The 23,367-nt window shown below is 35.3% G+C and overlaps 1 protein-coding gene across 3 annotated transcripts in view; it reads right to left on the bottom strand.

Annotated features, from left to right (window-relative positions):
- Dtd (D-aminoacyl-tRNA deacylase) overlaps nt 1–23,367 on the bottom strand; it is an 88,166-nt gene that overhangs the window by 24,004 nt on the left and 40,795 nt on the right. For 2 of the 3 annotated variants that reach the window (XM_089091948.1, XM_089091947.1), the window contains exon 2: nt 16,492–16,582. The exons of the other annotated variant lie outside the window; for it this stretch is intronic. In XM_089091948.1, the coding sequence (XP_088948074.1) occupies nt 16,492–16,582 (91 nt within the window). The remainder of the gene's footprint in view (nt 1–16,491; nt 16,583–23,367) is intronic. 3 annotated transcript variants of the gene reach the window in all.

Below are 23,367 nucleotides of genomic sequence, written 5' to 3'. Positions count from 1 at the left end.
TCTCTTACCTAAAGACATTCCTAACCCCCGGGCCGTCTCTCAGCCTGTTCCTATCTTGTCCCCCATTTGCAGCCTAACTTAAAGATACGAGAAATGTCTGTGCCTTATATTACCGAAAAATTAACAAAATATTATTCATTGCTTGTTATTTGTTTGCTTTTCTACTCCTTTCTGTGCTTTTCATGACCCTTTTTAATTTATTAATTTTATTTGCTTTAATTTTTAGGCAATTTTAAGGCACGAATGTGTATATAAATGTTTTTTTTTATTGATTTGTTTGTTGTTTTTGACAATTTTGATAAAATGACAATGCATTCTTTTGAGTTATATGAATGATTATTTTTTAATCTTTTTTGACGTTATTTTGTTTTTGTTTTGATTCCAAAATACGAATTCGGCCCAGCCAGGCTTCCATAAAAAACCATGTTTTCAAAACCAGAACAAAAAAGGCCTCTGAATATTGAAAAAAATACTGATGAATATTTTCTGTTAAATAATCTTACGTATTGAATTGGCAGGTTAGCTTAGCAGATAACGTCGACCTGATGTTACAGACATTCTAAATTGGACATCTAAATTGACATCTAACAATGAATAGATATCTAAATTGGTTAAAGACAATGCAACTACGTAAGATGATCACTATGTAAGAAGACTTAAACCGAGGATGACCGAGATTAGACAACCTGTAACAAAGTCAAAAACAAAAGTAGGACAAACAAAGGTAAAAGCGATTATTCTTAAGTCTGACAGTAAAAAACTAAAGAGCCGTATATACATACGTGCATTTAAATGCCTGTGATCATATATACAAAAACAACCCTTCTATCCTAGCCAGTGAAAACTAATTTTGAGGTCCCAGTTACCTAGGATGAAATTAAGAAAGTAAAGACATATTTCAAACATGTTAGTGTGGGGCAAATACGATGAGACATTAACTATGAAAATTAAAAGCACGTGATACAGAAAACACTAGAACTATCTTTAATTCTGCAGTTTAGGATAGTGTAGGTATAAACGATTGGTAAAAGTGCAGAATAGATGATTTTATTTAGTCACAATTTTAAAACAGATCAAAGAGCTCCGTGATAAACATATTTTAGGAATAAAAGAAAAAACAACTGTTTTGAAAGTATTGATTCTGCGAGTTTCTTATATTTTGTCGAAGTTAAATGCACTAGCTTCGAAGCTTAACTTTATAGAAATCAAATAACTGAATACTGATAGAACTCAATATTTTATTTTCAAAAATCTAAGAGAAAATTTAGCATTTCTCATAATTTTTTAGGAAATTATACTATATATACTGAATTCCATCACAAGTTCTGTTCGAATCTTTTACTTTACCATTTTAATGTTTGTTGCATTTTAGATGGTATGAAACATCTAAAATATAACAAACATTAAAATGGTAAAGTAAAAGATTCGAACAGAACTTCTAAAAAAAATAATTTCCATTCTGGAAATTATTTTGTTTAAAATTAAACAAAAGGACGTGTACTCTACTATATCTGAATATGAACTGTTCACTAAGAAATAATTTCTAAATTTGTCATCGCGCATCTATTTCCTTGACATCGTACAGGTAACATTCGTTACAGACAAGGTAGACTTTTTTTTCCAGCGCAGATAGACGCATCTTAATTTTCTAAGAACTGAAGCCCACAATACTAGTTTTCAGTTGAATAATACTGGAAATCCTGATTTCGAAATAGAAACCAGATTCTTCTATACAACCAAGAAGATCCTCCAGTTCTATAAATTTCTATCCCTGTCAAAGCAGCTCGAAGACCACTCGCTGCAGTGGTACAGTCATCTTCTTTGCCTGCTCACTCAAACACCCATCCAACATATCTTCAGCTTGGATTCATCGGCAAACGGCTGGAAGCGCCACACAGGTAAACCCCAATCAAAATAGACAATTTTGCCACAGTACCCGGATTTGACCCCAGCGAAGCTCTAAACCTTACCTACAACAGACCATTCTGGAGACGACTCCCTCATTGTATTCAAGTCTGGGTTTGAATAATTTAGGGTTTTTATGCCAAATAATCATTTATTGAACTATTTTAAATTTGTTTTTAACTTAACTACTCATTTCTTAGAAAAATAAAACACTTCAATCTTTAACTTCCAATGAACAATAAAAATACTTGAAAGTTCAATATTGTGCTACTAAAAGACTAAAAACTTGTTTAATAAGAAAATATTTGTATAAAATCTACTAGATTAGCTATGATGCTGAGCAACACCACTTCTTTTGTGGGGTTTTTTTCTCGTAATCGGCGGTCTGCAGCTCAGGAATTATAAGAAATACAAGCACATAACTAAAACTGGGTATGAAAATCGTGAAACGGGGCAGAAAAGTTCCAGTGAAGTTTACAAAATTTTAAATAATTTTACGAAAAAAAAAAGAAGATTATTTTTTATAGTGCATAGGTGTCGAAACAAACTGTCAAAGCTTGGAAAGTAAACAGTTTCAAAACAAATTTGTATCATACTCCAGGACAATAGATTATATCTCAAAGAACCGGAGAACAAGATTCGTAACTGTTCTAGATTTCATGGAAATAATTCTGGAAAAGACGATCTTGAATGCCAAATTCAAACTGTTTGGGTTGTTTTTTAAAGTTTCTGATTTGATGAGTCAAGTACTTTTATCAAGTAAAACTGAGAAAAGTGCGCATGATGACGAGAAATTTTTTATATACAAAATTGCTTCGTTTACTTCGAAATGATTTCGAAAGTTTTAACGAAAAGTTAAGTTTCTTTGATACCCTAGAGGTAACTTTTTTTGACAAATTGCTTCTGTGACTTTTTCTATTTTGGAACATTGACTTCAAAAATTCCCTGCATTTTGTCTCGTTAAAATGCCTTAGCTTCAAAGCTAAACTTCATAGAAATCAACTAATTTTGCATACTGGTAAGCCTTCAAATTATATCTTCAACACCACCTTAGCTCAACATATTTATGATAACTCTCACCTTTTCATCATAGGCAGCGCAGTAGCGCTGCCTAAGTAAAGAACGATGTTGGCACAATGTATTATTTTTTTTATTTTTTTTTCTAGACCAGGGCACTTCGTATCGAAGGAGTTATCGTAGAAACTTCGAAAAGGACTCATTCGATTGGGAATTGGAATGGCTAGTGCCTTTCTTAATAGTCGAAAGTGATTGGAGGGTAACTAACACCCACTCACGCCCACCATTTCCCCAATCACATCCAATCAAAATTTTCAGAGGCATTTTGTTCAACGCAGTTGAAAATTCTGGAAATTAGAACTTTGACGATGACACTCCCCCCAGAGCCCTCAGGGCTAAGGTTGTAGGTTATTCCCTGGGGGCATATAAGGCTTTTATTGAAATCTTTGTCGTAGAAACTTGAAAAATGGCTGATTCGATTGGAAGTTCAAAGAGACAGTGCCCTTTTTAACAGTCGAAAGTGATTGGAGGGCAACTAACCCCCTATCACGGTTATTTTGGGCATGTTTATTTTTAATATATTAAAAAAAGACGTTACAGTCAGCATAACTAAAATAAAACATTCCAAAATTCTTTTAAATGTTTTCGCTTTTATAACTTTAAGAAATAAAAAATTAATTCAGATTTTAAGGAATAAATATGAGCATATGTATATTAAACTTACAATGCTCATTTTTCCAGTAAATTCTTTTGAATTTTTTTCGGTAAAGTACAAATTATATTCTGGCTTTTAGAAATCATAGGGTTTAGAACCTTACTTAGATTGGTGTCTAATCATTCTGACTTTGACTAATATTAATATCTGTTTGTTTTTTGTTTCCTCTATTTATTGATATTGATTTGTGATAGTTGTATACTTGGCAGATTATTTGGTTCTATTTCTTTTCATTATTGGTTTAAGGTATGTTGGAACCCTTGGTCCCAGTTTTGTCAGATAAATGTCCCTCCCAGATTCAGTTCTTTCGGCCCCTTAATTATTTTCCTTCCTTAAGTAAGAAATATTAATTTTCCTATTATTTTTTGACGCCATTTTGGGTCCTCTTAACTGCGTACGTGCTTAATAGACCACGAGGGAAAAATTGCGCAATTAGGGCGGTTGACCATTTCAATTAGTAGTCCTAGGATTGGCTGGAAAGATTCATTTACCACCCTAGTAACCCCAGCCGAGCACGCGGCTAGCGGGCCGGGAGGAAGTGTTCATTTTTAGTGAGTTCATTTTATACCGCGTGATTGTGAATACAGTAAGCATTTTCTATGTACTCTTTAACGTTTCAGCTTAGGTCGAATCTAAAAGAGTTAATTAAAGATCTTATTGGTAAACTTTGACTTTAAATGTGGCCATAGACCATGCCACCACGTTAGTATACGGAGCCGTTGGAGTAACCACGCAAATCCCTCTAATTTTGGGCCAAAGAGGGATCGTCCCCCTTTGAGTAAGTGGCATAGCAACCTTTTTGCGCCATTTTTGCCTTTAAAAGTGGTGACCCCGCACGATAAACCTCCAATAAGTGGTGCCAGCGGTGCCCACCATCCAATAAGTGGTGGCAGCAAAAACAGGAATTATTAACAGCGTTGATAATAAAAGAATTCCACGTTTTCGAAGAGACGATTAATTCGGCCTAGACTGTAGCCTATTGTGGTGACATATAAAAAGACAAAATTACGCATTTAATTACTAAAATTATGAAAGTCTATAATGGACTGTGGGCCTTGTTAGGCGAAAATAAAAAAGAATCACGTGAAATTAATGAGTCGAGTCTACAGTGGGGGAATCTCCGTATTTAAAAGTATTACAGGGTTTAAGGACAGATAAGAAAACGTTGAAAGTTGGGTTATTATTTGAGTGAATTGGCGGACTTAGAGATAATCTTCAGTAACGAAGGTTATAAGAGTATTGAGGACGGCAAATTAGGAGAATTTGTCAGTTTATGCGCATATTGGACAGGCAAGGAACCACCTGTCCTATTGAGTAATCTGCCCAGGAGGAGATTATATTTGGAATACGAGTATCCACGAGGGATACGTGATTTGTTTTACAGGGTAGTTCCCCTGTTTGAGTTTAGTCCAGCTAATTCACTAGTGGAATATTTGCGCGGTTTTTCTGATTATTTTCTCGTCCAACCCCTGTTAATTCATTTTTCGGAGATATATTTCGCTCGCGTACAACTGCTTGTTGTGAAAGAAGTCGTTAATCCCTAATGAAGTCTAGACATTCCGGTTATTTGAAAAATTGTTGAATCTTATTACACGGAGCTGATAATTCACAATAGTAATTGCGTACCATAATTTTTGCGTGACAGTTTTGAACTTACCAAGATTGACTAATTGAATAAGAGATAAAATAATCGGAAAGAAGTATACGCGGTAAAATGAGAGGGTACGAAATAAACAAAGAAGAAATAATATATGAAAAACAAGACGAACTCATCCCACAGAGGCTGTGCCAAATGAAGGGAAGTTGCGGGATAGAGATAGTACAGATATGGAACAGGTGAATTCAGAAAAAGAATTGAGTAGAAATAATGACAAATGGAATTTTGAAATAATGTCGGACAGAGATAAGATGAACTCAAAACCGAGAAGGGCGAGTGAAGCCCATAAAAAAATGGGAAAATAGAAAGAAAGGCAAATATAGAGGCCTTTGAAAGAGAGCACCAAGAATATAAGGGAAAAATGCAAGCTGAGAAAGATGAAAGTAGAAAGAATAGAAAACAGAACGAAAAGGCTAGAGTAGCCTATAAAGAAAGAGACAATACGGATAAAGAACGAACAGATTCAGAAAATGAATTAGGAAGAAATAATTACAGAAGGAGTCAAAGTAGTCCAAGTAGAAGGAGCAGTGTTAAATGGAGGCCCAGCAGGAACTCACGAAAAAGCACTAAAATCGATATGACACAACGACTTTTAAATTTCATAGAGAATGAAAGAATAGTCAGAGAACGATAAGAGGAAAACGATAAAATAGCAAGAGAGAAAGAAGAAAGATATCACCAGGATTTTAAAAAAACCCTGATAGGCCTAACCGAAGCCCGCTGGGGAAGTCCAGAAAGGGAGATTTTATCACAACTAACTTCTAGGCCCTCAAACAGGCATAATAATTTGTCTAAGAATCAATTGGGAGAAAACAAAAATTACAAAACATTAAACACTTTCACGAGAAAATATAATACTTCGCTAACTACGGGAGGAGGTGAACCGGCCCATAAAACAAATGGGAAGGTTGTGCCACCCTATCGGAAAAACGAAATACATGAGACGTTGTTCAAAATGTTGATAATCCACAAAGGGGTTCGGAAATAAATAGACAAGATAATATTGAAAATAAGACGCGCAAAATTGATTTTTCAGGAAAATTTACAAATAATAGAAAACTTGAAAACACTTTTAATGAATATGAGACACGAACAAGTATAGGCCAAAACGAAACGCTAATTGTACCAGAGAAAAAGGAGAAGAAATTTATTGTACGCGCTTTTCCTCGGAAAATTCGAGAAATTTTTGTAGAATATGAAAAACCAAATGTCGGAGTACAGTTCCCATTTGATGACGAAATAATTGTTTCTGCGGTAAGAATAAAGAAGACTAAAAGAGAAAAAAAAAATATTAAACGGAGATACAATGCAGAAATGCAGTCAAGGATGAACACTGAAGTCCAATTCAGATTTCATGACGATTTATTTAATGCTACTACAAAACAAAAGAAAACTAAGAGAGAGAAAAGAGATATTAAACGGAGCTACAATGAAATTATTCAGTCAAAGATAGTGGACACTGGAGTCCAAATTAGATATAACGGTGATATATTATTTTGCGCGAATGACAGAATTGAGAAAAGTAGAGACGAAAAGAGGAATGTAAAGAAGAGACAAAAGTTGGAGATTCAGCCTGCAGTGGCGAAAAATAAAAAATGTTGGATGGGCTATGCCTTGAAAACCTGGATAATAGGGGGGACAAAGAGGTGCAAGAGCCACTAGGAAAATTACGAAATTATGATAAGACGAAAAAACTTAGGAGGGAGGAGAAGACCCATGACATAGAACTGACTTGTCAACAACGACTTACGGAAAAATTGGGAGATACAGAATTGTGGGTTGGATTGAAAAAAATTAGGAAGAAATCTGAGAATGGTTTTATTAAATCAAAAGAGGGTTTGTTCCTTTATGAGGGGGAGTAATCCCTTGGGGAAGATCCCCTGCGGGAAGTCGCAAAAGATAGCCCTTTTCCTCAATGCACAACTGGCGGACAAGTTGTGATCCCTTTACCGAGATCTTGCCTTTCTGATCTGGAGTCCATGGGGGATACTCTCTCCCAGTCACCTTATACTTCACCCAAACCTTAGTCCAGTAGCCCTATTCATAGTTGTTATTCTTCATGTGAATCGACAATTATTTCCGGCAAATTGTATTCAGTGGGAGATGTACCCAAATTTCATTTTCAATTAGCATCAACGCATATTCTGCATTTGATTATCCCAGGGGAGGGAACCCAGAAAAAAGGCGATTCATGGTTCGCTCAGAATTTTACTTCATTCCCAGTACCCTTATCGTTGTCATAGGCCTTTGCATTTTCGGCCTTAGATTATTTGAAATTATGCCAAGGGGCAATTTACTTTTCGATTGAGATGTGGGGTTGTTTCCACAGATGGAAATTAAGAGGCTAGTCCAGCCAATTTTTCACGATGGCTGGCATCATCACATGTGCCAGAAACTGATTCTCTGCTCCTCTCAAATGTAAATTCGTAAGAGCAAGAAAATTTTTGTTTTTGATTGTGCTGTGCACAATGAATTTCTACGAGTCCCGAAGACGACATCCTGCAATTATTTCCAACGGAGGAGGAAGAGAGGCTACTGAAAAACGAGGAAAACTTCATAGTACCCCATACTACTCGGCAGGGCAGAAACCCACGCACGGCAGGAGCTCTCAGGAAGAAATGAACCTGGAAGACCAGGAAGACCAGAGGAAGAAAAAAGGAAACTTAGTGTTTATTTTAATTTGATATTGTGTTTGAATTTCCAGCCAATCCAACGGGGATGTGGGCAATTTATCTTAGGAGGGAGGTGTTGGAACCTTTGGTCCCAGTTTTTTTAGATAAATATCCCTCCCAGATTTATTTCTTTGGGCCCCTTAATTATTGTCCTTCCTTAAGTATTAAATATTAATTTTCCTATTATTTTTTTTGACGCCATTTTTTGTCCTCTTATCTGTGTATGTGTTTAATAGACCATGAGGGAAAAAGTACGCAGTTAGGGCGGTTGACTAGTAAATTAGTAGTTCTAGGATTGGCTGGAAAGAGTCATTTACCACCCTAGTAACCCCCGCCGAGCACGCGGCTAGCGGGCGAGGAGCAGGAGGAAGTGTTAATTTTTTAGTGAGTTCATTTTATACCGCGTGATTGTGAATACAGTAAGCATTTTCTATGTACTCTTTAACGTTTCAGCTTAGGTCGAATCTAAAAGAGTTGATTAGAAATCTTATCGGTAAACTTTGGATTTAAATGTGGCCTTAGACCATCCGACCACGTTAGTATACGGAACCGTTGGAGTAACCGCGGAAATCCCACTACTTTGGGGCCAAAGAGGGATCGTCCCCCTTTGAGTAAGTGGCATAGCAACCTTTTTGCGCCATTTTTGCCTTTAAAAGTGGTGACCCCGCACGATAAACCTCCAATAAGTGGTGCCAGCGGTGCCCACACATCCAATAAGGGAGTTCTTTACTCTTTTTTGAAAAATTTATTTTGTGCAAAAGTTTTTTTGATTAATTTTATGAAAAGCCGAAGGCATTTTAATTTTATGACTGAGAACCTTTGATTTGACTGAGGAAAAACACCAGGTAGTCTTTTTAGAAATGTGATCCTAAGCCAAAAATACTGCCAAATTTTGGTTAAGGATATGGGTTGCCTGTGGTAGGCCCCTTAGTGGCCAATTTTTTTGTGTAAAACAGAAAACAAAGCGTGAATTTCAGCATCATCAGCGCGCTGTTCCGTCGTCTGGCGATGAATTTCTTAAGAGTTAGGATTTACAAAAACATTTTACAAACATTTACAAACAGTAAAGAAATGTTTTGAATGTGTCTAAGCTCGACCGTTCACCAACCGGTGATATAATTCCCCATGGATAAAATACTATTCACATATTTCTTCCAAACTTAATCATGAAGTACATTGTCGTTTTACAATATTAGCTACTAAATTTTTGCCGTCTACAATCAGTCAGAAACATTTAATACCGGTTGATAGATATGGTATTGTAAAGAATATTCGTGCCTTAAATCAAAATTTGACGAACTTGACGGTATTAGCGTTAACCATCTCAATATAAGCTCTCCTGAACTTATTTTGTACCTACAGTTTTTGTTTCAAATGTGATTTGCTATGTCTCTTGTCCCTGAATCTTTTCTATATGGTAGGATTACATCTATCTTGAAAAAAGGCAAAAATCCAAACTCTTGCAATTCTTACAGGTCCATTACTGTGGCATGTGCGCTAAGTAAGCTTTTTGAGTAAATATTGCCACCACATATTTCTGATTTAGTTAAAAATAAATGCAATCGATTTGGTTTCAGGGAAAATCCTAGTTGTCAACATGCTCATCGGTCATTAGTTCATATTTTGAAGATAGCTAGTTAAAATCGGTATAGTCATCATCAGTATATTCGGTTTCATTTGGTTTCAAATCAATTTGGTTTCAGAGCAAATCATAGCTATCAAAAACATGATCATCGGACACTAGTTCATATTTTGAAGGAGGCTAGTAAACATTGGTAGAGTCATCATCAGTATATTCGGTTTCATTTGGTTTCAAATCAATTTGGTTTCAGAGCAAATCATAGCTGTCAGCATGATCATCAGACACTAGTTCATATTTTGAAGGAGGCTAGTCAAAATCGGTATAGTCATCATCAGTATATTCGGTTTCATTTGGTTTCCAATTAATTTGGCTTCAGGGCAAATCATAGTTGTAAACATGATCATCGGACACCAGTTCATATTTTGAAGGAGGCTAGTCAAAATCGGTATAGTCACTATCAGTATATTCGGTTTCATTTGGTTTCAGAGCAAATCATAGCTACCAACACGATCACCGGGCACTAGTTCATAATTTGAAGGAGGCTAATCAAAATCAGCTGGTTCCAATTTGTTTCAATCAATTTGGTTTCAGGGAAAAACCTAGTTGTAAACATGCTCATCGGGCACTAGTTATATTTTGAAGGAGGTTAGTCAAAATCAGTATAGTCTTCATCAGTATATTCAGTTTAAAAGCAAATCATAGCTATCAACATGATCATTGGACACTAATTCACAATTTGAATGAGGCTAATCATAATCAGTTGGTTCCAATTAATTTCAAATCAATTTGGTTTCGGGGCAAATCATAGTTGTCAACGTGATCATCAGACATTAGTTCATATTTTCAAGGCGGCTAGTCAAAATCGGTATAGTCATTATCAGTATATTCAGTTTCATTTGGTTTCAGAGCAAATCATAGCTGTCAAGATGATCATTGGGCACTAGTTCATAATTTGAAGGAGTCTAATCAAAATCAGTTGGTTTCAATTGGTTTCAAATCAATTTGGTGTCAGGGTAAATCATAGTTGACAATATGATCATCGGACACTAGTTCACATTTTGAAGGCGGCTAGTCAAAATCGGTATAGTCATCATCAGTATATTCCAAAAGCATTTGTTAAGCAGATCCGGACTTTCTATTTCAGATATTGTAAATTTTTCCTTTATCTCCCCCCCCCCCCTGGAATAGTAATGGTAATTCGTAAGATTGATGTCCCTGATATAACTGCAAAGTTGGCCTTGCTGCATGGAAGGTTGTCCGAATCAGCTTTTTATCTTTTATCACCTCATCGTCCTTTGGTCGGTTTGTTCGGTTAATCTCATTGTAGTTTTTTTATTTTTTTATTTGTAGTGTATTTTATTTGCAGTGTATTTCATTTTCTTTTTTTTTTCCTTGTGTTACTCCACAAGTATCATAACTTGTTATGATGTGGGTTATAAATAAATTATTATTATTATTAGTTGAAAGTGTTTGTCATTCGAAAGCACGGTTTGCTTTTCATCAGCTTGTGGTTAATGCTTCAGTGATTTTGGTTTAAAGTTTGGTATTCGCATTCCTTTTTGCGGCTTAAGTTGGACTGTGGAGAATGTTTTGGGCATATCCCTGCGCGTAGTGGAGTTAGGCAAGGGGAGGTACCTTCACCCCATATTTTTCACGCTTATATGACTAGTGTACTGTCTGGGATTAAAAGTACTTGTCTGAGAGGTTTTTCAGACTCATTGTATTAAGCATATGAAGATGATTTGCTTTTAGTTAGCTGTTCTAAAGTTGGTCTTTTGCGTTCAGTCCAGTGATTTGCCACTTATACTGAAAATAGGTGGTTATTTCTTATTGTAGGTGAATGTTAATATCTTGTGTTTAACGGTGTTGTTGGATCCCTTCCCTTGTATTGCAACCTTTTTGCTTATTCGACAAGTAGATTCTTTTTGCTGGCTAGGTCTAACTGTTTGTAGATCACTTGAGTTTTTCCGGTCTCAAGTTCTTAAGGTTGTTAAAAAGAAACTTAAGCTAAATTATCCGAAAATTGATGGAAATCGGAGCTATTATCGAAGACGAGCTTAATCCGGACAATTCTCCAGCTTTTGTGACCATTCTGTACTTTTTATGCCGGTTTTAGCAGTATTCTTAATGTAAATGCTTAAACGGATAGAAATTAACTATTACCGGTATGTCAAATTTCTGCTTTATCTTTCCGAACCTTTCCGGAACAGCAATTTAATTTCGTTATCTTCAGCGATAGATATTATTCAAAAACTACAAATATGAAGTTTTAAACTGTTAAATGGTACTCCATTACGTCTTGGTCCGTTCCACCGTCTTATCCACCTTTTTTCGTAAACAGTTTAATTTTTTTGCGTTTTCGTATTTTGAATATTTTTTTCCTTTGATTAGGCTACTCTGTTCTTCTAAATTTTTAAGTTTTCATGAATTCATGTATATATTAGCTAAATCAAAATTTATTTCAAAGTATAATAAATCTGATAAGATTGTTAATAAGAATAATAGATTATATTTGTTTGTTAATTTTAGTACTAAACAAATAGAAGATAGTAATTTACCCGGGATCTTAAGCCAGCGGAGAGTGAAAAATGCCCTTCCAAGTAATTTGGTGCATAAGGATAGTCAGATTTTAACATATAAATTTTCAAAAACGATGGGTCAAATGATTTTTAACTATAATTTAATACTTGAAAAATTTGACAAGGAGAGTAATTGGAAACCGGTTTGTAGTTGCGATCAATTTTTACTATATGTGAATCAAACTTACGAACATGTTGTAACAGAGGATTTGTCCATTATAAAGCATCTTAATCTTCAAAATATAATGAAGATGGGGTCTGAATTACGTCTTTCCTACCACATAAGGCCAGCAAGTATTCTTATTGGGTTAAATAATGTCTTAAATTTACTTATTGATAATTTGTGCAAGAAGGAGAAAATTATTAAAGAAAGTTTCCAAGATAGGAGGAACTTGATTTTGACTAGTGCACGAAATAACATATATAGAATTAATCCAAATAATTCTGAGAAAAATTCAATATTTTATAATGCAAATATGAAACAAGCAATAGCTAATATACAGAATGAATTTGTAATTGTACCATTTGATAGAGCTAGCAATAATTTTGCCATAATTTGTCAGCAACTCTATTGTGATATTTTATCAAAAGAGTTACAAACAAAAAATACCAACGAAAAGGCTCATCTAGAGGAGAATAGTTTAATTGAAAATATAGAAGGTAAGAATTTTCAAAAAATTCAATATTAAAATTAATGATAATGGTAAAAAGTTTCCTTTCTTATATTGGACGGTAAAATTTCATAAAAATCCACCAAAACCCCTTTTTATTGCTGGGGCAGCGAGGTGCCCAACCAGAGTTGCGGCCACTGACCTGTCTATAATTTCAGGAGAAATTAGAAATAAATTTAAAGCATATTGCTCTGGAATTAAAAATTTTGGTAACTTTAATCCATATTGGAGTGTCAGTAATTCATTACAAGTGATAGATTCTTTGGCTGTTATTTCAGCTAAAAGAGTCACTTCATTTGATTTTACTACTCTGAATACAAATCTGTCACTTAATTTAGTATTCAAAAAATTGAAAACTGCCATTAAGAAATCTTTTCTTTCGTCGAATATCGGATTTTTGAAAATTGATACTTTTAATAAAAAAGCCCGATGGACAAATTTCTTTAGAAGTACTATTAGTTCAAGATGTTATAGCTTGGATATGATATGCAATTTATTCGACTTTGTTCTGGTCAATACTTTTATAAGGTTTGATGGAAATTTATACAAGCAAATTGTTGGCATTCCTATGGGTGGGAACGGTATTCCATTTATAGCGGAGTTGTTTTTAAGTCAATTAGAATATGAATATATGATAAATAAAAATAGAGCAAGTAGTGTAAAATATTACCTTTCAAATAGTAAAAGATATCTGGATGATCTCTTAGTAATAAATCGCGCGGAGTTTACGAAGATTTCAAAAAAAAAATTCCCACAAGAGTTAATTCTGGAGCCTAGCTATGGGACAGGACACTCTGAGCATTTCTTAGATTTAAACGTTAATATTTCAGATAATAATAAATTAGTTCTAAAAATATATTATAAAACTGATGATTTTAATTTTGAAGTAATTTATTTTCCATTCCTTGAAAGTAATATACATTCAAATATTACTTATTCAGCGTGTTATTCCCAATTACTTAGGTATGCAAGAATTTGCAGTAATTACACAGATTTTAAAAATAGATGTAAAACGCTGAGCCAAAAACTGGTCTTAAGAGGTTTTTCTGCCAATAAAATTAGTTGGCAATTTTAAAAATTTAGTTTTCTGTATCATGAGCTTTTAGGTAAATATACAAAAAATTATAATAAAATACTGAAAGATATTTTAATATAATTTCTCTTTCACTTTTCTTTTTTGGAATTTTGTATTTGTACATTGTTTCCAAACCAGCTTGAAGGACTTTAAATCTATAATTGGTTCCAGATACCAATAAAACACTTTGTTTTATAACTCACGTCCAGACCATAGTCTTTAATTGTTCCAGAATTGTTTTTACGTTTCATTGACCCATGGGATTTAGTTAAGGGTTGAACTAATCTTATTTTGTATGTATTTTTTGAATAGTTTTACTAGTGTGCATGTATTTCACAAGTTTTACCTAATATAGGGATACCATAAAAGATCTTATGGTAGACGCTCCACTGTGCCGGGTAAAGAAAGTAAAGCGTCGAAACCCATTAAGGCAAGTGGTATTCTTCTGATGAACTCTAATCAAAGGTTACTAGTTGGAAATATTTCGTTAGATTTAAGGTGCTTTTGCTTGTAAATTTACAACGACTTACATTTATTGATGACGACTTTCCATGGATTTGGACATTTCGATTTGGTTGACGGTTCGGTTATACTGTTTTGTCCTAGGTAATTGAATAGATGAGTAAGCTTAAAACCTTGTTCAAGTGCACATTTATCTCAATTGCTGGATTAGGATGACAGTTCTTTTCTTCGTCTCTCGCTTTTTTTCTTTTTTAGCCAAGTAATTACCTCTAAAACATTATAGTGTACAGTTTTCTTTTTTTTAGAGTCCACAATTGCCATTTTTGTATATGATATGGGTTTAAATAAAAATTCAAATAGATATAAAATCCTTTTAATAGATAGTGATGATGATTACAGTGATAAGAATTCACAAAAATTACCAGATATTTCGGTTACATATGCAGTGACCGTCATCAGTAGTAAAACTAAACTAAAACAATTTAAAACAAAAGTTTATATACAAAATCAAATAAAACTACATATTGTTTAATTCTCTAATTCTTTTCGTAGCAAAGGCGGAAGCTGGCATCTTTGACCTTCTTGGATTCGGTTCATTAGCGTTCAATGATATAACGCATAGCCAGAGGTCAACTACATTGGGTGAATTGAACTTTACTCTGTCAGATTTAACAGATTATCGTAGATAGAATTTAGCCCACATTCACCTGTGTTCCGATTCAAAGCAATGTTCTTGAATAAAATTTTCTTTATTTCAAGAGTTTCACGAAAATTTTGCGCTAAACCCCGATCCCTAGAAATCAAAGAGACATTATCGAACAAAATAAAATGGTCTGGAAAATTGAAAATATGTTCTGAAAGGGCTGAAGTAAAATCTTCAGACTTAGAATCTTGCTTTAAAGCCGAAGAAATAGAATCTTTATGATTTAACAATCTCATTTCCAAATTCTGGTAAGTGCGTCCCACATATGAGCTTCAGCAAGTACATGGGATCTGATAGACCTAACTTTGTTACCCCAATGAAGTTAGATCCTTCCCAGGATTTAGAAAACTACCCAAGTATTACTACTTTTTAAAGCTACCTTTGGACCATTAATCTGTAAAATTCTTTTGAGTTTTTCACTTCGCCTAGGGACATATGGTAAGGAACAAAAAACACTCTTCTCTCGAGTTGTTTCCAAAACTTCCTTAGAAACCTCTAGAAACCTTTTTCTTCTATTTGAAAAAGTCTGGTTAATTAACCACTCTGGATACATGTTGCTTATTAGCATTTTTCTTAGAAAAGACAACTCCCCAAAAAATTTTGGAGAGCAAATACTAAAGATCCGGTCAGTTAAAGAAATGATCAAGCCAATTTTTACTTGGCGAGCGTGACCGGAACTATAAGACAAAAATCTATTTTTATTTTTTGGTTTTCTGTGAATTTTAAAATCCAGAATATTTTCATTTCTTAAAGGAAGAACATCAAGAAAAGGAAGTTTCCCATCCTATTCTAATTCAACATTAAATTTAACCCCCCCCCCCCAAAAAAAAAAACAATTAAGATGTTCCAAAAATCCTTTTAATTCCTCCTCCCCATAATCCTATACTGATATTATGTCATCCATATGCAGGCCCCAAAAAATATGTTTTAAAATATATGAATCTAACGCAATTGTTTCAATATTCTCCACAAAAATATTAGCTAATAAAGGAGATAACGGAGCCCCCATAGGTAAACCATTTACATGTTCGAAAAACTCCCCTCTAAATTGAAAACAAAGAGAACTTATTGCACAACCTTACAAAATACATAATTACAGAAACTTCCAAATCTGTTTTGTCTCTAATCAAGTCCAAATTTCTTAACAGCTTCCTTTCTAGAACAGTTTCGGCTGCTCCTACATCAATATTTGTGTACACTGATACAACGTCGAAGCTTGAAAGCAAAGAACTTGAAGAAATTTCTACTTTTTTCAGTTTTTCAACCAAATTCAAAGAATTTTTAATGTACGAAATTTGTGTAGACAAAAGTGGTTCTGGGTGCATTCTGGATGGCATGATTTACATAATTCTCTGTTGTAGATTCCATATTTGTGTTACTAAAGTATTATACTTTCATCATTACAAAGGATATTTGAATAATCACTAGTAATTGGCGACTAAAAGTTACTCACATATAATTCACATCCTCAATTTTGTCATCTTTTGAAATTCCAAGAAAGATACATAGTCCTTTTTTAATCTCACTGACCAGTTCACCATCAACTGAAACAGCAGAAAACATTTTGCGCATTAGAAATGAAAAAAAGTAGTTTTAATTTGTCGAGAGATGAGTAATCAGACTCAAAAACAGGAAGCAAAAGAGAAAAAGCTCGCCCAGCGTACTGTTCGGTGGTACGGCCACCTCCTTCGCATGTCACGCGACACCCCAGGGCGGGTCACATTCGACTTCGACCCCACCCTACACGGATGGAAGCGAATCAGAGGACGCCCTCCCCCCCCCCACTAGGTAGAAACACAAAGCCGATGAATTCCTCACCCAAGCCCACATCCTGGTGGAAGAAGCTGCGAGCCTGGCAAGCGACAGGTAAACCTACAGGCGCCGGGTCTCATCGTTCTCTACGCCGAACCCTCGGCAGGAGCCTTAAGTCAAGTAAGTAAGTCTTATTGCTGTTAAGTTTATCCATCAAATCTTCGATAATAATACTGGAATGTGTTTGGCTAGTATGATTGTCTCTAATAATGTGTTACAATATGAGGCAGTCTGATTATATTAAGATGCAAATAACATTCTCAGTACCCTCAGAATTGCATTTTCTTGTCCAGGGTCCTATAAATTGGTCCAAAGTTCTTATAATGTTCAAAGTGTTGTAGACCCTAACACTTTTAAAAATAACATTAATAAAAATGTTATTTCGTGTAGGGTCATGGTCATTAGTTGCTCTCCAGAACAGATCTTTTCTCCCCTTTTGGATAGTTTAAGGTAAATTAACATATTTCTGTTTTTTCTAATATCCCCTTATTAATATTGTTTATGTATTTTCTAGGTTTAGAAGAACTACAGTAATTTAATAACGCTGAATAAACTTGTTCATACAAAAAGTTTTTTGTAATTTGTTTTGATTCTTTTTTTTCTTTGTTTTTTTTCTCTCTTGGTCGTTTTATGAAAGAGATATCGTATAGCCTATTCTAGCCAAATAGGCTTTCTAGAGCTTAATGCCTGACGGTTTTCACATAATTTTTTCCTTGTATTCCCCCTTTTCAATTATTTATTCTTCTTCTTTCTTTTCAAAAATAAATTTAGGTAGAAACTATACCAAATACTTTCAAGACCTACTTTCAAACCTAAGCAGCCCACCCCCTCTCCTAGCCTCATCATTTCATTCACCCAATATAAAACTTCAATTTTCTTTTGACTCTATTTTGAAAATTAATTACATCTAGTCCTCCTAAGACTTTGTTTCGAGATTTTGAAATTTTCCCGGGAAAAGAAACGAAATAACAGATAATAATACCAACAAGGCTGACAGAGCTTACCCCATATCCCTAACATTTTATTTACTTATTATATAGTTCTATTTTCCTTTTCAACTTTGATTTTAATTTTGTACTATTTAAACATCAGAGGCAACGCTATAGCGTTGCCTAGAGTAAAGGCCATACGGATCCAATGTTTGATTTTTTTTTTCCAGAGGCACTTCATATGGAAGGGGCCGTCGTATAAACTTCAAAGGGGGCTCATTCGATCATAAATCGAGAGTTCTAGTGCCCTTTTTAAGGTTCTAAAGTGATTGGAAGGCAACTAACACCCCTTCCCCACCCACCATTTCCCAAAACACATCCAATCAAAATATTCAGATAGTTATTTTGCTCTACGTAGTTGATTTCCAGATAGAAATTATGTTTTTGAGGAGGACACTCCCCCCACAGCCCTCAGGGCAAGGGTTACAAGTTATGCCTTGGGGGCATATAAGCTTTTTATAGAAAGCTTTGTCGTAGAAACTTCAAAAAGAGCTCATTCGACTGGAAATTCAAAGGGCTAGTGCCCTTTTTAATAGTCGAAAGTAATTGTAGGGCAATTAACTTTACGCCCACCTTTTCCCCAAACACATTCAATCAAAATTTTGAGATAGCCCTTTTGGTTCAACGTAGTTGAAAATTCTGGAAATTAGATCTTTGAGGGTGACAACCCCCCCCCCCCACAGCCCTCAGGGAAAGGGTTGTTAAGTTATGCCCTGGGGGCATATAAGATTTTTAGAGAAAGCGTTGTCGTAGAAACTACAAAAGGGGTTCATTGGATTGGAAATTTAAATGGCTAGTGCCCTTTTTGATAGTCGAAAGTGATTGGAAGGCAACTAACACCCCTTCCATGCCCACCATTTCCCCAAACATATCCAATCAAAATTTTGAGATAGCCATTATCTTCAACGTAGTTTAAAGTTCTGGAAATTATATCTTTGAGCCGGAAACTCCCCCCAAAGTCTTCAGGGCAAGGGTTATAAGTTATGCCCTGGGGGCATATATGGTTCTTCTGGAAGGAATGCTCGTATAAACTTCAGAGAGGACACATTTGATTGGATATTGAAAGTCATAGTTCACTTTTTAAGCGTCAAAAGATATCGGAGGGTAACCAGCCCCCCCCCCCCCCCTCACACTCTTTTTTCCCGAATACATCCGATGAAAATTTTGAGATAGCTATTTTGTTAAAAAATGCAAAGATCATATAACAAAAACTCCGGTGTCGACACAACCCTCCAGGGCCCAGGGGCAGGCGTTGTGAGTTATGCCCTGAAGGCATATATGGTTTTTATGGAAGGGACGCTCGTATAAACTTCAAAGAGGGCTCATTTTTTTGGATATTGAAAGTTCTAGTTCACTTTTTAAGAGTCAAAAGAGATTGGAGGGCACCTATCCCCCCCCCCCCTCCACGCCTTTTTTCCTCAAATCCATCCGACAAGAACTTTTGAGATAGCCATTTTTTTCAAACAGTTCAAAGACTATATAACAAAAACTCCAGGGTGGACACAGCCCCCCAGGGCCTGATGACAGGCGTTGTAAGTTATGCCCTAAGAGATTATATGGTTCTTATGGAACGGATGCTCATAAAAACTTCAGAGAGGGCTAAATTGATTGGAAATTGAAAGTTTTAGTTCAGTTTTTGAGAGTCAAAAGAGATTGGAAGGCAACTAGCCCCCCATGCCCCCTTTTCCCCAATTGCATCCGATAAAAATTTTGAGATAGCCATTAAGTTAAAAATTGTTCAAAAGTCAGATAACAAAAACTCAGGTGTCGACAAAACCCCCCAGGGCCAGGAGGCAGACGCTGTAACTTATGCCCTGGGGCATATATGGTTCTTATGAAAGGGATGCTCGTATAAACATCAGAGAGGGCTCATTTAATTGGAAATTGACAGTTCGAGCTCACTTTTTCAATAGTCAAAAGAAATCCGAGGGCAACTAACCCCCCCCCCCACACGCCTCCTTTTTCCAAACCCATTTGATGAAAATTTTGAGATAGACATTTTATTAAAAAATACTTATAACTTCGGATAAGAAAAACTCCAGTGTCAATACAACCCGCCAGGGCCCGGGGGAAGGCGTTCTAAGTTATGCCCTAAAGGCATGTATGGCTCTTATGAAAGGGATACTCGTATAAACATCAGAGAGGGCTCATTTGATTGGAAATCGAAATTTCTAGTTCACTTTTTAAGAGTCAAAAGATATCCGAGGGCAACTCTTCCCCCCCCCCCAAACCCTTTTTCCCCAAACCCATCCGCTACAAATTTTAAGATAGCCATTTTTTTAATAGTTCAAAGGTCAGATAACAAAAACTCCGGTGTCAACACAACCCCCCAGGGACCGAGGTATAGGCATTCTAAGCTATGTTCTGGGGCCATATATGGTTCTTATGAAAGAGATACTCGTATAAACTTCAGAGAGGGGTCATTTAAATGAAAATTAAAAGTTCTAGTTCAATTTCTCAGAGTAAAAAAGATCGGAGGGCAACTAGCCCCTCCCACCCTCCACACCTTTGGGCTTATCGGACGGATAAACCCATCCGATAAAAATTTGAGATGACTGTTTTGCTAAAAAAAGTTAGAACATCATATATTAAAACCCCGGGGTCAACACAACCCCCCAGGGCCCAGGGATAGGCGTTGTAAGTTATATTCTGGGGGTATATATGGTTCTTATAGAAGGGATGATCGTATAAACTTCAGAGAGGGCTCATTTGATTAAAAATAGAAAGTTCTAGTTCACTTTTAAAGGGTCAAAAGAGACCGAAGGGCAATTAGGCCCCCCCCCACGCCATTTTTTCCCTAACCCATCTGATAGAAAATTTGATGTAGCCATTTTGTTAAAAAATAGTTCAAACATCAGATAATAATAACCCTAAGGCTAACACATACCCATTTTTTCACCTTGAAAGGGCTACTATGATCGCAGTTTTGATACTTTGATAAGCGTTTGAATTTTTTTTAAAGTTTTATTCTGAAATAAGGAATTTTTAAAAACTTAAAATTTTTTGCAGTAAAAAACGAACAAAAATGAATTTTAAAAATAATTCCGAAAAATAAGTTTTTCAAAGAAAAGTAAAAGCAATTTTAAAGTTAAGCTAAGCAGATACAAATAACTGTTAAAATTCGAACTCAAAACGACCAAAAATTACTATTAAAGAATAAATGAAACCCAAAACAAACAGAAATTATATAAACAATCATAGCAAAAAACAAACAAATAAACTTTCAAATGGGGATAAATCCATATATATAGACAAGTGAAAAAACAGGTACAAAAGTCCAGATATTTCGGTCACATATACAGCAACCGTCTTAAGTAGAAATGCTGAAATGATAAAATTGAAACTAGCATATTTATATAAAGCAGAATAAATAAATTTTCGGTTCATTCACAAAATAATGAACTTCTGGATTATTCACTAGATGATTTTCAGAGAGAGTTCACTGACAAAGTTCATTCAAAGTTCTTGATGTAAATTTTCTACTTTAATCTTGCCCAAATGTAAAACAAATTTCCAATGAAAGTGGCAAAGCCTTCCGTATCTTCTAATTCCTATCAATGATATCTCATCAACCCAAGAATCCCAGCGCAAACGCTTGGAAATTTATTTGGCATTATTTGAACTCATTTTTGGATTAATAATGTGGCTTTTTACTTTTCTTTGAAAAACCTATTTAGTAAAATAAAACATTTTCTAATTAATTTCTGGTTGTTTTCATTGATATAGTCTTCTTCACTGGAGAACAAAAGAATATTTTAAATCTTTTCGTTTTTTTTTCAATAGTTTGGCATATTATTTATATATTGGAGAAAATTTTCCAACATGTTTTTATAAGCCCTTACAAATATTTAGTTTTATACCTCCACAAGTTTTCTTGAAAAATAAAACTTAATACCATTCCCAAAATATTGTATCTATGCTATTTTGACAACCTGGATGCACTTACACTCTTTTGATTTAGTTCAATAGTACGAGCAGAAGTAGCAATGGAATTAGCCCCGAAACTTTCAACTGAATACCCTCTTTCGTTCTTGAGATAATGCTGAGACGTCTTAATTGTCACCATTATACACATAGTGCCTTTTGATTTAGTTTTGAAGCAGCATAAAACTTTCCGTGAACGTTTCTACTTATACGCTATTCTAGGGTATAGGGTATACCTTATTCCTTTTTTACCCTATACCTAAGCACAAGTAATAGTTGGAGAAATAGGAGTAATATTAGTGATAGCAGTAATAGTGTTAGTAGTAAGCAGCAATGGTATTTATATTTCGCCTTTTTGGTCTGATACAAGATCCTCCCCCCCCCCCCGCCTGGCAGTTTCAACTTAATACTTTAAGTCGTTTTGAGACATTTCTGATACATCTTGATGATAACCTGCATGCACATTTGTTTTTATTTAGACCAACATGCCCTATAACAGTCGCTGAACGTTATACGTTAATACAATCATCCTTACTAAAGTTAGTACTACTACTAGCTGCTAACTACTGGCTACTAATGGTAAAAATAGTATTACTACTAGTAGTAGTAGTAATATGCACATAGTGCATTCTTATTAGCTCAACATACCCCTAAGCATGCTTTAAAAGTTTCAACATAGTACTATGAGCTGTTCCTAATATACTGTGGATCAGCCCATTTCAAAGCCAGCATACATGCAGTGTGTATACTCCCTAACATTCTCTGAAAATGTCTCCTTAATAACCTCCTTAATAGTGTTTGTTGTAGTAGTAGACACATAGTATCTTCTGGTTGGTTCAATATCACCCTTAACATGCACTGAAAGTTTCAACTCTAAGCCGTTCCTGGTATATAGCTATTATGGCCTTTTAATAGCCTCTTTTCTACTCTTTTCTTCTGCATTCTATTTTTTATTTCAACATTCTATTTTCAAGTAGTAGCAGTAGGAGTAATGGTTGTAGTAGTAGTAGCCATAGTAGTGCTTGTGATTCAAAACTGCAAGAAATCCGCAACTAGTCTAAAGAGAATCCCCAGCTAGTCGCACTCAGAAAAATTATAGAAGCTGGCTGGCCGTCTTGCCGCAAGCTATGTCCTAATCATATACTGCCATTTTGGGGAGTCGGACATGAACTGTACATCAATAAGAAAGTCATCTTCAAGGGAGACAGGATAGTGGTACCAGCATGTTTGAGATCCGACACGTTAGAAAAGCTACACGCTTCCCATCTAGGGTTGGAGAAAACAAGACACAGAGCCAGGATGCTCATCTACAGCAAGAAATCCGCAAATAGTCTAAAGAGGATCCCCAGCTAGTTGCACTCAAACAAATCATAGAAACTGGCTGGCCGTCTTGCGGCAAGCTATGCCCTAGTCATGTACTGCCATTTTGGGGAGTCCGATATGAACTCTACATCAGTGACGAAATCATCTTCAAAGGAGACAGGATAGCGGTACCAGCCTGTTTGATATCCAACACGTCAAAACAGCTAAACACTTCCCATCAAGGGTTGGAGAAAACAAGACAGAGAGCCAGGATGCTCATCTACTGGCCTCGACTAAACACA

This window comes from Artemia sp. Qi Xiang Cuo, chromosome 7 (assembly GCF_049724085.1).
Source record: "Artemia sp. Qi Xiang Cuo chromosome 7, ASM4972408v1, whole genome shotgun sequence".
Taxonomy (NCBI): Eukaryota; Metazoa; Arthropoda; class Branchiopoda; order Anostraca; family Artemiidae; genus Artemia; species Artemia sp. Qi Xiang Cuo.
This window is presented reverse-complemented; position numbering and strand designations above follow the sequence as displayed.